This window comes from Agelaius tricolor, unplaced genomic scaffold (assembly GCF_023055355.1).
Source record: "Agelaius tricolor isolate 1412-34295 unplaced genomic scaffold, bAgeTri1.0.p SCAF_32, whole genome shotgun sequence".
Lineage (NCBI taxonomy): Eukaryota > Metazoa > Chordata > Aves > Passeriformes > Icteridae > Agelaius > Agelaius tricolor.
The window spans coordinates 4,386,604-4,401,324 of NW_027269292.1; the positions used below are offsets into that span (position 1 = coordinate 4,386,604).

General features: G+C 56.6%; 1 protein-coding gene across 5 annotated transcripts in view; it reads left to right on the plus strand.

The window, feature by feature from the left end:
• The window catches only part of ARSG (arylsulfatase G), a 31,449-nt gene extending 16,952 nt beyond the window's left edge, over positions 1-14,497 (plus strand). For 2 of the 5 annotated variants that reach the window (XM_071451409.1, XM_071451411.1), the window contains exons 9-12: positions 3,047-3,155; positions 8,274-8,394; positions 13,529-13,619; positions 13,906-14,497. In XM_071451409.1, coding sequence (XP_071307510.1) covers positions 3,047-3,155; positions 8,274-8,394; positions 13,529-13,619; positions 13,906-14,234 — 650 coding nt within the window. In that variant the 3' untranslated portion in view covers positions 14,235-14,497. The remainder of the gene's footprint in view (positions 1-3,046; positions 3,156-8,273; positions 8,395-13,528; positions 13,620-13,905) is intronic. The other 3 variants (XM_071451406.1, XM_071451407.1, XM_071451408.1) reach the window with 2 other exon arrangements.
• Positions 14,498-14,721: the final 224 nt, after the last annotated feature.

Sequence of the window (14,721 nt, forward strand, 5' to 3'; positions counted from 1 at the left end):
CCCCAATAAAAACCAAACAAAAATACAAACCATGATGGTAAATCATCAACCAGTCACCCACCACATTTTACATTCCTGTAGCTTACAAAAAGCGTGGCACTGAGGATGTCAAGATGGCTGCCACGCACACCCAAGGACAAAAGACTTATCCTAACCTCACTGTTGGTTTCTGCTGGGTATCTACATGCAAGTATGGGGCTGGCAGAGCCTCTGAGCTGGCTGCAAACACCCCGGGGCCAGGGTGGGCTGGAATCCCTGCTCTGGTGGCTGCAGGATGCTTGCAGAGCTGGCCCAGGGGTGCCAGGCTGGGATGCTCGGCCCTCCCAGCCCGGGGTTGTTGTTCCTGGGCAGGGAAAAGCCCCCAAGGCATGGGAGAGCAGGGGTAGACAGTTCTCCCTGTCTAAAAAAAAAAAAAAAAAAAAAAAATCTATTTATTTATATATGTTTTCACATGTTTCCATATGTTTCTATATGTCTCTATATGTTTCTATGTTTCTATATATTCCTATACATTCCTACATGTTCCTACATGTTCCTATATTTTTCTAACATGTATCTATATTTTCTAACATGTTTCTATACATTTCCAACATGTTTCTATTAATTTCCAACATGTTTCTATACATTTCCAACATGTTTCTATTAATTTCCAGCATGTTTCTATACATTTCCAACATGTTGCTACATGTTTCTATGTTTCCAACATGTTTATGTTTCTATGTGTTTCTATATGTTTCTAACATGTTTCTGTTTCTACGTTTTTATGTTTCTGCATGCTTCTGTGTGTTTCTAACGTGTTTCTATGTGTTTCTAACATGTTTCTATACATTTCCAACATGTTTCTGCATGTTTCTATATGTTTCCAGATGTTTTATATGTTTCTACATGTTTTTATAAGTTTCTGCATGTTTCTGTATGTTTCTAACGTGTTCCTATGTGTTTCTAACATGTTTCTATACATTTCCAACATGTTCCTATATGTTTCTACATGTTCCTCTATGTTTCTACATGTTTCTATGTTTCTACATGTTTCTATATGTTTCCTGTAGCTCCATCTTTTGTTTTAGGGTCCAACCCTAAATCCCAGGGATGTTTTTCTCTGGTTTCAGGTGGTCACTGGAGCTGGGAGAGAGCAGCAGATCCGTGTGTGCTGCCCCTTTCTCTGCCCTTTTCCCTTTCACAGCCCCCAAAAATTCCTCTCCCGCCTTGGGGTCAAAAGTGCAGCAAGGGGAGGGATACTGGGAGAGAGAAAAACATTTTGGGGATGTGATGCTGGGCATGTTTTGAGGCAGGTTGGGGAAGTTCCAGAGCTGGTGTCCCTGTGCTGAGGACCTGCTGTGTGTGTGGTGGAACCAAGGTTTTCATCCCACCACGGGAATGCACAGTTCAGCTTTCCTGGAAAGCCTGGAAAGTCCCCACAGCAGCAGGGCTGCATCATCCCCACTCTGGACAAAATCCCCTGCTTGGGTTTGGGTGTTTGAGCCCTGTTTACTTCCCAAAGTGTTAATGTGACCTCATCCCAGGCTGCTCTGACCTGACCAGAGGTGCTGGGGTGGCTTGGTCAGGAAATATCCGTCTGATGTCCTTCCAGAGAGCCCTGACCATGCCTGGAAAAACCCTGCAAATGCATCCAGGAGCATGAGTTCTTTCATTTAAGTGCAGAGATGGGGCTTGATATTAATTGCTGTGGTTTCCTGGGGGGTCTGGGGGAAACACCAAAACTTTGGGTGGGGAATGGGGGAGATTTGGGTGTGCCAGGGTCAGAAACCTTTTCCCTGGGCTGGTCCCTGGGGCAGCTGTGCCGCGGGTGTCCTTGTGGGCACGGCAGCATTGCCTGGGGGCCTGGATCAGCTGGGGCAGGGCTGGGGACAGCGCAGGGGACAGCGCAGGGGCTCTCTTGGCCGTGCCCCCAGGAAATGGCTCAGGGCGAGCGCCGCCGTTGCCATGTGCACGCTGAAAGGCAGCGCACAAAGACAGCGCCGGGGAACTTTGTGAATCGCCTTGGGATTTTCTCTTTGCCCCATTCCCAACCCCTTCCCCCTCCAGCTGCCTGGGGCCCTTTGGGCTGCGGCCAAGGCTGAGGCTCTCCAACCGCCCTCCAGCCCTTTTGATTTTGGGGCTCTCATTTTGGGCTCTGCACCCCAATTTTTGGTGCTCAGCACCCCGATTTTGATGCTCAGCACCCCAGTTTTGGCGCTCAGCACCCCAATTTTGATGCTCAGCACCCCAGTTTTGGCGCTCAGCATCCCAATTTTGGCGCTCAGCACCCCGATTTTGGTGCTTAGCACCCCAGTTTTGGCGCTCAGCACCCCAATTTTGATGCTCAGCACCCCAATTTTGGCGCTCAGCACCCCGATTTTGGGGCTCAGCATCCCGAATTAGGTGTTCAGAACCCCGATTTTGATGCTCAGCATCCCGATTTAGGTGCTCAGCATCCCAATTTTGGGGCTTAGCACCCCGATTTTGGGGCTCAGCATCCCGAATTAGGTGCTCAGAACCCCAATTTTTGTGCTCAGCACCCCGATTTCGGTGCTGAGCCCTGCAGGTGGAGGCAGGGACTGGGCAGCCTCTCAAACCCAAGGGCAGGGCAGTGCTTTGGGTGCTGTCAGGGGAAGGATGGATCAGGTTCATTAACTGGCAGGAGGGTTATTAGCAGGATGGTATTTTTAATGAGGTTTCCAGCGGTCAGGGGAGGGGGAGCTGTTGGTGCTGAGCCCTGTAAGGGACAGGAGCCCCTGGAATGAATTCCTCCATTTCCCGCCTGCTCCATTCTCTCACCTGGCATCAGAAGGGGATGGAAATGCGATGGCTCTGGCAGCTGCTGCATTTCTCATCACTCACTGGAGCAAACACAACCCGGTGCCCAGCTGAGACCCCTGTGAGCAGCTCCTGCAGTGCCTCTCCCTCCCCTGGCCCGGTGGAACCACGCTCCTTTGGGGTCATGCACACATCTCTGCCTCGGAACAGTTCCTTTCCCAGCAGAGCTCCAGGCTCAGGAGTTTCCCAGCATCCGCAGGATGCTGAGCACTGCCCCGTTCTCCTGCAGGTGGGAGCTCGGCCAAGCAAACAACCTGGGAAGGAGGGCACCGAGTGCCAGCCCTGGTGTACTGGCCTGGCCGTGTCCCTGCCGGGAGGACGAGCCAGGCTCTCCTCAGGTAAGAGCCGCTCTGGGAACAGGGCTGGCCCCTCTGGAAGGAGCCCCCATCCCCACGCTGCCACCCCGGCCATCACCTGGATTTTGGCAGCTGTGGTTGTGCCCTGCCTCGTGCCAGGCTGTACTTTTGTCCTCTCCAAGGCTGAATGCTTCAGCTGAGAGGAGCTGAAAGGGCTTTTTGTGAGGCTGGAGGGCTGGGGCTCGCAGCCACCACCGGGCTCCGTGCGCTGCTGGCCGCGGTGGCCGAGGGCTGCCGTTAATTAACAGACGATGATGATGATGATGATGGTGATGATGATGGTGATGATGATGATGATGTTCTCCCTGCCCAGCACGGAGCAGGGGACGGCTCTGAGGTCTGCGAATGCCTTTCTGCGGAGGAGGGTGCGGTTGTGAGGAGAGGAGTCCCTGCAGGAGGGCAAGGGGAGGGTCTGCACTGCCCCTCTGCCTGCAGCACCTGCACCCCTTCGTGTGCCAGCTGCACCCATCCTCACAGCCCTCCTGGGCAGCAGGGCGGGGGAATGTCCCTGTGCACCCCTGATGGGTCCCCACGGTGCTGGGGTCACTGGGAATTGGGATGCCCTGTCCCCTTTCATCCCTGAGGCACACAGGGTGGTGGGGCTGGGGGGGTTATTGAGAATTGGGATTCCTGTCCCCATTTATCCCTGATGGATCCACACAGTGCTGGGGTCAGGCTGGGGGGGTCTGGGGTCACTGGGAATTGGGATACCCTGTCCCCATGGGGCTGGGGTTACACTGGGAGGGTTTGGGGGTTACTGGGAATTGGGATATCCTGTCCCCTTTCATCCCTGATGGATCTTCATGATGCTGGGAGTCAGGCTGGGGGAGTTTGGGGTTGGTGGGTGTTGGGATGTCCTGTCCCCATTCATCCCTGATGGGTCCCCGCAGTGCTGGGGGGGTTTGGGGTCACTGGGAATTGGGATGCCCTGTCCCTGTTCATCCCTGATGGGTCCCCACGGTGCTGGGGTCAGGCTGGGGGGGCTGGGGGGTTGTTGGATCTTGGGATGCCCTGTCCCCGTTCATCCCTGAGGCACACAGGGTGGTGGGGCTGAGGGGTTGCTGGGTGCTGGGAAAGAATGTCCCAGCTGCTGGGAGCAGGTCCTGACTGGTGGGCCCTGGGGCAGTGCTGGGTGTTCCCAAGGTCCCTGGGATGAGCTGGAGACACTCACTCGTTCCACAGCCCCAGGGCAGCTCTGGGAGCTGGGTGTTTGCAGGCAGGGGAAGGTCTGAGCCATAACTGAGTCACTGGTGTCTGGGGGAGGGGATGGGGAGCACGTAGCACCCCATGGCCTCACCCCCAAATCATCCCTGGGCTCTGGGGCAGAGCTGCCACCCCCTCGGGCAGCTGGGGCAGCATGTGCAGGATCAGTGCCTGTCCCATCCCCCTGGCCCTGCCTCCAAGCCCAGGAATTCTGGTTATCTCCTCCAAGATCTTATCTCCTGCCTTTCCCAGCTCCAGTCTGGCAGGTTGGACAGCTGGGAATCTGGAAATGCAGCAGAGGCAGGTGCAGCACTCCAGGTGCTTTGGGGAGCGGCTCTGTGGGAGTCACAGGAGTCACAGGAGAAACAGGAGTCACTTCTGTCCCCCCCAGCAGAGGCTGGCACTGCCATGGGGCCATGCCAGCTGTGCAGGATGGTGCTCTGGCACTGACACTGAGCCATGCCAGCTGTGCAGGGTGGTGCCCTGGCACTGACACTGAGCCATGCCAGCTGTGCAGGATGGTGCCCTGGCACTGACACAGGGCATGCCAGCTGTGCAGGATGGTGCTCTGGCACTGACACAGAGCCATGCCAGCTGTGCAGGATGGTGCTCTGGCACTGACACAGGGCCATGCCAGCTGTGCAGGATGGTGCTCTGGCACTGACACAGGGCCATGCCAGCTGTGCAGGGTGGTGCCCTGGCACTGACACAGAGCCATGCCAGCTGTGCAGGATGGTGCTCTGGCACTGACACTGAGCCATGCCAGCTGTGCAGGATCGTGCTCTGGGACTGACACAGACCCATTCCAGCTGTGCAGGGTGGTGCTCTGGCACTGCCATGGGGCCATGCCAGCTGTGCAGGGTGGTGCTCTGGCACTGCCATGGGGCCATGCCAGCTGTGCAGGGTGGTGCCCTGGCACTGCCATGGGGCCATGCCAGCTGTGCAGGGTGGTGCCCTGGCATCAGGAGGGGGCACCCCCTCTTTGGCAGCAGCACAGAACCAGCCTGGGGGTGAGAGGGATGGGTCAAGCTCAGGAAAGTGTCACCAGCCCTGGCCTGAGGTGGGACAGGGAGTGTGGAGGGACACAGAGGGACACGGAGGTGCTCACAGGACTGGTGGCTTCTCTCTGTGCCTCTGCCCCCTCGGGGACAGCCCCACGGGGACATTGAAGCCCCCCAGGGGATGGGGAGGGAGTGCAGCAGGAGGGGCTGGGAGCCCTGAGGGATCCCCGGGGAGAGCCAGGGCTGGGCAGGGCAGGGCGTCTCCCCTCTGCAGGGATCTCCTCCTCCCCTGGGGTTATGGAAACACCTGGCAGGGGCACAGAGGCCGCCGGAGCTGCTCAGGACCTGTGAGCACAGGGGTGAGGCAGGGTGAGCCTGCCCCGGGGCCAGGGAGCTGCAGCCAGCCCAGGAACGCTGATGCCTCACCCCAGACCAGCACCTGCACGCTGGGCTCTGCACAGAACTGCCTCAAAACTGCCTCGTCTGCTCTTCTTAATTACGGCTAATTATGGTCAGAGCCACCCGCTGTGCTCCTGCCCTTCCCTGCCCCAACCCGAAGTAGGGCAGGGAAGAATTAGGTCAGGAGGGTGCTGAGGGAGGAGATTGCACCATCCTGGGCTGGGCTGGGCTGGGCTGGGCTGGGGGTGTGGGCAGAGCTGCTGCAGGCCAGGCAGGCCAGGGTTCTGTGCCCCTTGGTGCCCAGCACCATGGCAGGGCAGGGCTCTGTGCCCCTTGGTGCCCCTTGGTGCTCAGCACCATGGCAGGGCAGGGCTCTGTGCCCCTTGGTGCCCAGGGGATCAGCACCATGGCAGGCCAGGGTTCTGTGCCCCTTGGTGCCCCTTGGTCCCCAGCACCATGGCAGGCCAGGGTTCTGTGCCCCAGGGTGCCCAGCACCATGGCAGGCCAGGGCTCTGTGCCCCTTGGTGCCCAGGGGATCAGGATGCCCATTGTCCCACAGGCAGGAGCTGCTGTCCCTGGGCACTGCCAGGCCCTTTTCCCTTTTCCTGGTGTTCAGGTGGCAGCAGGATGCTGGAGTGGCTTCATGTGTCAGATCTCTCTTGCCAGGGCAGGGGTTGGCAGCGTGGCTTTCTCTTTCCCTCAGTTGCAGGTGCCAGGATGTGCCTGCCTTTGCTTTGATGCCAACTTTGACCAAAATCCTATTTTTCCTGCTTTTGTCCATGGGTTACACCTGCCCATGGCTGGGGAGCACCCTGCCCTCAGTCATGTTGCTCTCCCAGCCCAGCTGTGCTCCCCAGAGGTCCCATCCACCGGGGCAGGGCTGCCTGGCACCGTCCACATCCAGCACTGAGCTGGATCCTGGGGGTGCTGGGCACCCCTGGCACCAGGGCCAGGCTGCCCAGGTGATGCTGCTGTTCTGGGGCAGCTGCTGTGCCCCCAGCAAGGTGCCTGCAGGGGTTTCAGGGCAGAGCCAGGATTTGCTGGGCGCCTCCCGGCTCCCAGCAATGTTTGTTCTTATTTGTTCTCTCTGTCTCTTAGCAGCTGAATGAAACCTCCTTCAGTGGGAGAGCAGGGGCTGCTGAGCCCAGAGCTCTTTCCTCTCTCTGCTCACTCAGCTGCCACCACAGCCCAGGCAGGAGGCACCCAGGGGCAGGAGCGTGGTGGTGGCACGGCCATGGTGACAGTGGCAGGAGCGTGGTGGTGGCACAGCCATGGTGACAGTGGCAGGACCGTGGTGACAGTGGCAGGACCATGGTGGTGGCACAACCATGGTGACAGTGGCAGGACCGTGGTGACAGTGGCAGGACCATGGTGGTGGCACAACCATGGTGACAGTGGCAGGACCATGGTGACAGTGGCAGGACCGTGGTGACAGTGGCATGGCCATGGTGACAGTGGCAGGAGCGTGGTGACAGTGGCAGGACCGTGGTGGTGGCACGGCCATGGTGACAAGGCCACAGTGGCAGCACCCTGGTGACCCCAATTCCCGGTGCTTTTGCCTCCTGTAGCAATTTCCTTGTCCCAGCCAAGCCCCCTGAGTTGCTGGCACGGGGTTTTGTAGCCAGAGGTGCTGGGCTGAGCCCTGGCAGCAGTGCCAGCTGTCGCTGTCACAGCCTGGTCCCCAGGACACAGCTGTGATGTGTCACTTGGCCACTGTCCCACCCTGGTGTGGGTGGTTCCTTTTAGAGGTCTGGGGTCACCCTGTGACTGCATCTGTGAGGGACAGATGCTGTTGGTGGCACTGGGGGACAGAAAGCTGTGCCCCAAGGATGTGGAGGGTGAGGATTGGACATGGGGGCTGGGAGCAGGACGTTCCCATCCCACTGGAGTTGAGTCTGGACCCCTCTGGGACGCGTGGGCAGAAGAGGGGGACCCCAGGCTGTGAAGGGCTGGGGGATCCCCATCCCACCCCATGCAGCTCCTCACACCTCAGGGTGTGCCAGGTGGGGACAATCCCATCCCAGGGCACAGGCAGCAGGTGACAAAGCTGGGACTGACTTTGGGTCACCTTCCCCATGTCCCTGTGCCCCTGGAGGGACCGAGGGGAGCCCTGGGTGCTCAGGCTGGGGCTGGCACTGGGGAGGCTGAGGGGGCTGTTCCATCCTGGCAGCTCCTGCTGTGCCCTGGAACAGCCACTCTGCATTTCCTGGGCACCAGGAGCTGCTGGCACTGGCCTGGAAACCCCTGGCTGGCACTTTCTGCAGAGGGTGACTGACCTGCTGCCTTCCTACTGCCCAGGCATCGGTGCCCTGCTGCCCCTGCCCCAGGGAGAGGCACATCCTGGCTGAATCTGGGGGTGGCAGGGCTGTGAGGCCAGGGCCAGAGCTGGGTTCAGCCTTTTCAGCTCTCTTGGGAGGGATGTGGGGCACAGGTGAGGTTGGGGAGACCCTCCAGGGATCCTCACTCCTCGCTCTGGTGACTGTTCCTCTTTCCCCAGCATCCTGGACATCTTCCCCACGCTGGTGGCCCTGGCTGGGGCAGCACTGCCCCCAAACAGGCGCTTTGATGGCTTGGATGTGTCCCCAGTTCTCTTTGGCTGGTCGGATGTGGGGCACAAGGTAAGGCAGAGCCACCCCCGGTGCCATCCCCCTCCTGACAGGAGGTAAAACAGGTGAGTGGTGCCTTGGTTTGAACAGCCAGGTGTCAGCTGAGGAAGGCAGAAATGGAAATTTCCACTTCCTTGAAATGGAAAATGCAAACCCTCTCCCTCCCAGTTATTATAATTTTGAAATTAAGGGGCTCTCCAGCAAAGATGTGGGAGCAGGAATAACAGTTCTTTATTAGGGAAATTAAAAATACAAATGTAATAGTACAAAAACAAGAACACAAACCCTGCCAGAGTCAGACCATGCCCTGTCCCCTGTGTGTCAGGGGGTGGCACAGCCCCATCCCATGGGGGCTCAGCCCTCCTGCAGTGCCAGCTGTGGCTCTGCTGGAGCAGGGATCCTGCACAAGGGGGGAGTTTTCCTCTGCAGCTCCAGGGCTGCTGGAGATGGGCCTGGGCTCCCTCTGGCCATGCAGGGCAGCAGAAGCTGCTCCTCTGGCAATGCACTGGGCAAAGGCTGCTGGGCTGTCCCAAAGCTCAGATTGTACCCAGGTAGGAATGCTTGGCTCCTCCCCTGGGCGGAGCATCGCCCCATGGGATGATGGGATTGGATCAGCCATGCAGGGACACTCAGTGGCCCAAAAGGGCTTTGGGTTAATGAAGATTGTTTTGTGCTTTGTTCCCAAACCTGAGGTGGAAATGGCTGTGCCTGCAGCTTGGCACCTTGCTGTGCCTCAGAGCTGCGCCTGTGACCCCAGGGACCCCAGCTGGGGGTGCTCAGCCTGCAGTGCCCAGCACAGCACCTGCCTGACCCCAAAGGGAGCAGCAGTGTGGGCAAGGGCAGCTCCCAGCGCTTCAGACCTGCTTATGCCCATTCATTTATTGCACCACATCACGACACAACAAACTCGTGTCTTGGTCAAACAGATCAAACACAAACAAACACAAAAAGTGTTCCACTGGGACAGCCCACTCCATATCCCACAGCTCCTTTCACCCCAAAAAACAGAGTTTGCAGGACAAGCAGGGTGACCACACGTTTGTCTCGGAGTTCATGGGATTTAAAAAAAAAAAAAAGAAAAGTGGCTTTAATAGCAGCCCCCATGGATAAATCCTGATTTTGCTTTTAAAGTACACCCTCTGCAAGCACTGTGAGCCAGCTCCCAGCGGGATCCTGGATTTGTTTCGGTGTCCATCAGGGGTTTGGTATTTGCTTTGTATTTATGGAACCCTCTGCTGAACTGGGAGATGGAGCAGGGAAAGGGATGGGATGTGGCCAGCACGCTCTGCTCTGCTCTGCTCTGCTCCTCAGATTAACCCTGCTGGGAGCAGGGCACTGGGGGCTGCTGGGAGCAATGGTTTGCTGGGAATGATGGTTTGCTGGGAATGAGATTTTCCTGGGAGCAGTGGTTTGATGGGAATGATGGTTTGCTGGGAGCAATGGTTTACTGGGAATGAGGCTTTCCTGAGAGCAGTGGTTTGATGGGAATGATGGTTTGCTGGGAGCAATGGTTTACTGGGAATGAGGCTTTCCTGGGAGCAGTGGTTTGATGGGAGTGATGGTTTGCTGGGAATGGTGTTTTTTGGGGAATGATGGCTTGGTGATAGTGGTGGTTCTTTGGGAATGATGGTTTGCTGATAGTGGTGGTTCTTTGGGAATGATGGTTTACAGGCAATGAGGTTTTCCTGGGAGCAATGGTTTGCTGGTAGTGGTGGTTTTTTGGGAATGATGGTTTGCTGAGAGTGGTGTTTTCTTGGGAATGATGGTTTTCCTGGGAGCAATGGTTTGCTGGGAGCAATGGTTTGCTGATAGTGGTGTTTTTTTGGGAATGATGGTTTGCTGGGAGCAATGGTTTGCTGGGAATGATGGTTTGCTGGGAACAATGGTTTACTGGGAGTGATGGTTTTTTGGGAATGGTGGTTTTTGGGAATGATGGTTTGCTGGTAGTGGTGTTTTTTTGGGAATGATGGTTTGCTGGGAGCAATGGTTTACTGGGAGCAATGGTTTGCTGGTAGTGGTGTTTTTTTGGGAATGATGGTTTGCTGGGAGCAATGGTTTACTGGGAGCAATGGTTTGCTGGTAGTGGTGGGTTTTTGGGAATGATGGTTTGCTGGGAGCAATGGTTTGCTGGGAGCTATGGTTTGCAGGTAGTGGTGTTTTTTTGGGAATGATGGTTTGCTGGGAGCAGTGGTTTTCTGGGTGTCAGGGTGCAGCCATTCATTCCTGTGTGGATTCCCCCCGAGGGCTGGGATCACCCTGCCATGGGGTGGGCTGCCCTTGGAGGGCCCCACAGCCCCGTGGGGTGGGGGCAGCAGCCGTGTCCCCCTCCTGTCCCCCTCCTGTCCCCCTCCTGTCCCCCTCTCTCCCTTCTCTCCTGGCTCCTCACTCCCAGCCCCTGCCCGTGAGCGGCCGACAGTGACCCCGTGCAGGGTTTCCCTTGACACAAATCCTCCTGAAAGCAGCTCCTTGCTCACTCCAATGCCCAATTTCCACACTTTCCTAATTGGGGTGGCTGGAGCTCCCAGTGTGGGCTGTCCCAGTGTCCCAGCCTGTGCTCGCTGCTGGCACAGGCAGGAACGGGGCTGGGGTGACACCGAGGTCCTGCTGAGAGCAAGGGCTGTTGGCAGGAAAAACAAACCACATCCTCCAAGGAGCACCGAGGGTACCAGGGGCTGTAAATCCCTCTGTCCATCAGCTCAATGTGAATAGCCCAGAGCACCAAGTTCAAGCAATGAATTTTCAGCAGGGAAAAGGCTTTCCCACCCCTCTGCTCCCCTATTTTTTATTTATTAAAATAATAGCCATGGATTAATGGAAGAGTTCCAGATCTGGGAATGTTTCTTGAATCAAAACAAGCTCCTTAATTATGCAGTAAATTATAACAGATTTTCTAAGTGTGGGGTTTTAAGAGGTTTAGGAACGTGGTTGTTTGTAGGAAGGGAGATTTGAGTGCCCTTGGCAGCATCCCAGCTGTGCTGTTAAAGGTGTAGGCAAAGCTTTAAGGCTGGAGACAGATTAATTGGTTCAGTTCCTGGTCCCTTGGCTTCACAGGGCCTTGAATATTTGCTGATTCCTGCTTTGGAGCTCTTTTATGCTGCCCGAGGAGTGTCAGCAGAAGGGCACTCTGCAGCAGAGCTTCCTCCTTGCACCAGGCTCACACTGCACCACCTCTCCCACTTCACACCCTTCTTACTTCCCCAAAACCACAAAAAGATACAACCAAATTACAAAAGATGATTTTTAAACAAATAATTTGCCTTACAATAGAGAGCAATAAAAGAAAGTGTGAGCATTTGGAGATCACCCCCTACCCTGAACCCTGGCATTTCTTGCATGAGTTTCCAACCAGTCCCATGTGAGACAGTGGCTACATCCAGACCAGGCAGTGTGGGATGGACACCTCTGGGTGCCTGGGATCCCTGGAATGCTCTGCCAGGCAGTGTGGAATGGACATCTTGGGGTGCCTGGAATGCTCTGCCAGGCAATGTAGGATGGACAATTTGGGGTGCCCAAGGTGCCTGGAACTCTCTGTACCAGGCAGTGTGGATGGACAGGAATTCCCTGTGCCAGGCAGTGTGGATTGACATCTTGGGGTGCCTGGAATTCCCTGTGCCAGGCAGGGTGGGATGCACACCTCAGGGTGCCCAGGGTGCCTGGAATTCCCTGTGCCAGGCAGGGTGGGATGCACACCTCGGGGTGCCTAGGGTGCCTGGAATTCCCTGTGCCAGGCAGGGTGGGATGCACACCTCGGGGTGCCCAGGGTGCTCCCTGAGGGCCAGGGCTCCGTGCCGGGCACCTGCTCAGGCACTGCTGCACTCATCAGCTGTGAGTGCTGTTACTAAACTTGGCACTGCAGCTGCCTACAACTCCAGCAGATGTTTCTAATTTTTTAGCACAGTGGAAATTTCTTGAATCACTTTTAAACTCAAATCCCAGGGAGGAAACCTCAAGTGACTCATCCCTCAGCGAAGGCACTGGCTCCGCGGCAGATGTTATCGGAGAGAGGAGCTGCTGGAGTGTCCAGCTCACTTGTCTCCTCACTCCCCAGTGCCAGAGCAGCCATCCTGTGTGGATCAAGTGTCCTAAATACCAAAAGGGAGAGATTTGAGCCACCCCTCCCTCCCTCCCTCGCTGCTCACCCCGTTCCTGGCTGTTGTCAGGGAAGGGAGCCCTCGCACAGCGGGGTGAGTCAGACGGACGGGAGGGATGTGGGAGTGATGTTCCAGCACCTCACCTTCCCCTCTGCTCCATGAGCTCACCCTCAGCTCGTGGCTGGCTGCTGGCTCCAGCCTGGGGCTCAGCTCCCTTGGATGTCCCCACTGCTGGCTGAGCTGTGAGCACCCAGAGAGGTGCTGGGTGCACCTGGCACCACCCTGGTTCCCAAATAATTTAGTGACAGGACAAGGGGGAATGGTTTTAGAGTAAAAAATGGGAGATTTAGATTGGATGTTAGGAAGAAATTCTTAATTTTAAGGGTGGGGAGGCCCTGGCACAAGTTATCCCAAGAAGCTGTGGCTGGCCCATCCCTGGAAGTGTCCAGGGCCGGGTTGGATGGAGCTTGGAGCAACCCAGGACAGTGGAAGGTGTCCCTGGCCATGGGCTTTGGGGTCCCTTCCAACCCAAACCATTCTGGGATTTTATGATAATCTGCCCTGCTCTGCTGAAAGCCCCAGAGCCTTTGTGATGCCTTTCCTGCCATAGAACTGGGAGGTAAATTCAGAGGGTCCTGCAGGGCCAGGAAAGTCCAAGGGAGATGTTGGTGTTCCCTGGGGCCCTTCTGCCATCATCCCACTGTGGTGGTTTCAGATTGAAACTGGGCAGAAACACCAATTTCGTGTAGTGGTTTCTGTTCACCAATTTGAGATTTCCCAGCCAAAGAATGAATTCATGTGGTGGGTTCAGTGTTGGCTAAATGCTCACCTACCCTTCAGAGTTATTTACTCATTTTCTTGCTGTGAGACAGAATCAGGAGAAGGCAAAGCACCTTCAGCACTCACAGCTCTGCTGTTGCTCAGAGTCCAGGGCCTGAATGATGGCTGTGAATGTGTTCAGGGGTGGGATGTGGCTCATGTGGGGAGGGAGTGGATTTCATGGAGCAGGTTTTCCCTGCCTTGGGCTGACAGGAACTGTCCTGTCCTCCCTGCAGGTTCTGCTGCACCCCAACAGCGGCGCAGCGGGGAAGGCGGGCGAGGTCGAGGCGCTGCGGCTGGCCCAGTACAAGGCCTTCTACACCACAGGTACTGCATCCCTACCAGAGGGTCTAAAGTCTAGGAAAAGCCTTCTGGAATTCTTAGATCCCTGCAGATGCAGGTGAAAAGCAGCTCAGGTTAATTCAGCCAAGAGCAGACCCAAGGATGTGCTGAGCTGTGTCTGCAGGGTGGTGCTGCAGCCTGGGGTGGGTCTCAGGAATAAGAGCTGGGATGGGGTGGGAATGGCCTTCCTGGGTGGGTGGGTGGGTGAGGAATACAGAGGTGATCCCTGCACCTCTGTGACTCCAGGGTTTTTCTCCCATTTCCTCCCTAGGAGGGGCCATGGCCTGTGATGGCAGCACTGGGCCGGCACTGCAGCACCACCCACCCCTCATTTTCAACCTGGACCGTGACATCCAGGAGCAGGAGCCTCTGGATGTGGCCTCCAGGGAGTACCAGGCAGTGCTGCCTGCCATCAGCAGGGCTTATGCCCAAGCCCTGCAGGACATTGCAGCAGACAATGTCTCAGTTGCAGATTATTCCCAGGACCCAGCTGCAATTCCCTGCTGCAACGTGCAGCACGTGGGCTGCCGGTGCCACGGGGCCCACGGAGCCACACGGGACCCCCATGTGGAAAGCAGAACACCCTGGCTTTGTCTTTAAGCAAATAATTGCTCAGGCTGCTCCTTTCCCAAGGGTGGTGTCTGTGAATTGCAGGCTGGAGGTGGCCATGGAGAGGGATGGAGGCTGTGGTTCCCTTTGCTCCATGCTGGGAGGAGGGAGGTGAGCTGGGTGTGGGTTTGGGGGAGCACACAGAGGGTCCCCTTTGGACCTTGGGCATGTGGATGGCTTTTTGTAGGGCTCTTTATAGGAAAGCTCTTTGTAGGAAAGAGACAGCTCTTGGATTAAAACTACCTTCTGTGAGAGTTGGCTTTGGGAGAGGATTCCTCTGGGACATTTGCTTGGTTTTCTCCTAAACAGAAACCTTACAGCAGCAGCTGTAGGAGCACAAGGCAGGGGAGGATGGGGCTCACAGCCTGGGGCAATCAGCCCTTCTGCTGCACAGACCCTGCAAGTTTGGTGGCTGCAGGGGGAACATTCATGGCTGGCACGAGGGGAGTGCTCTGGGAAAGGGAGCACCTGGCCCTCA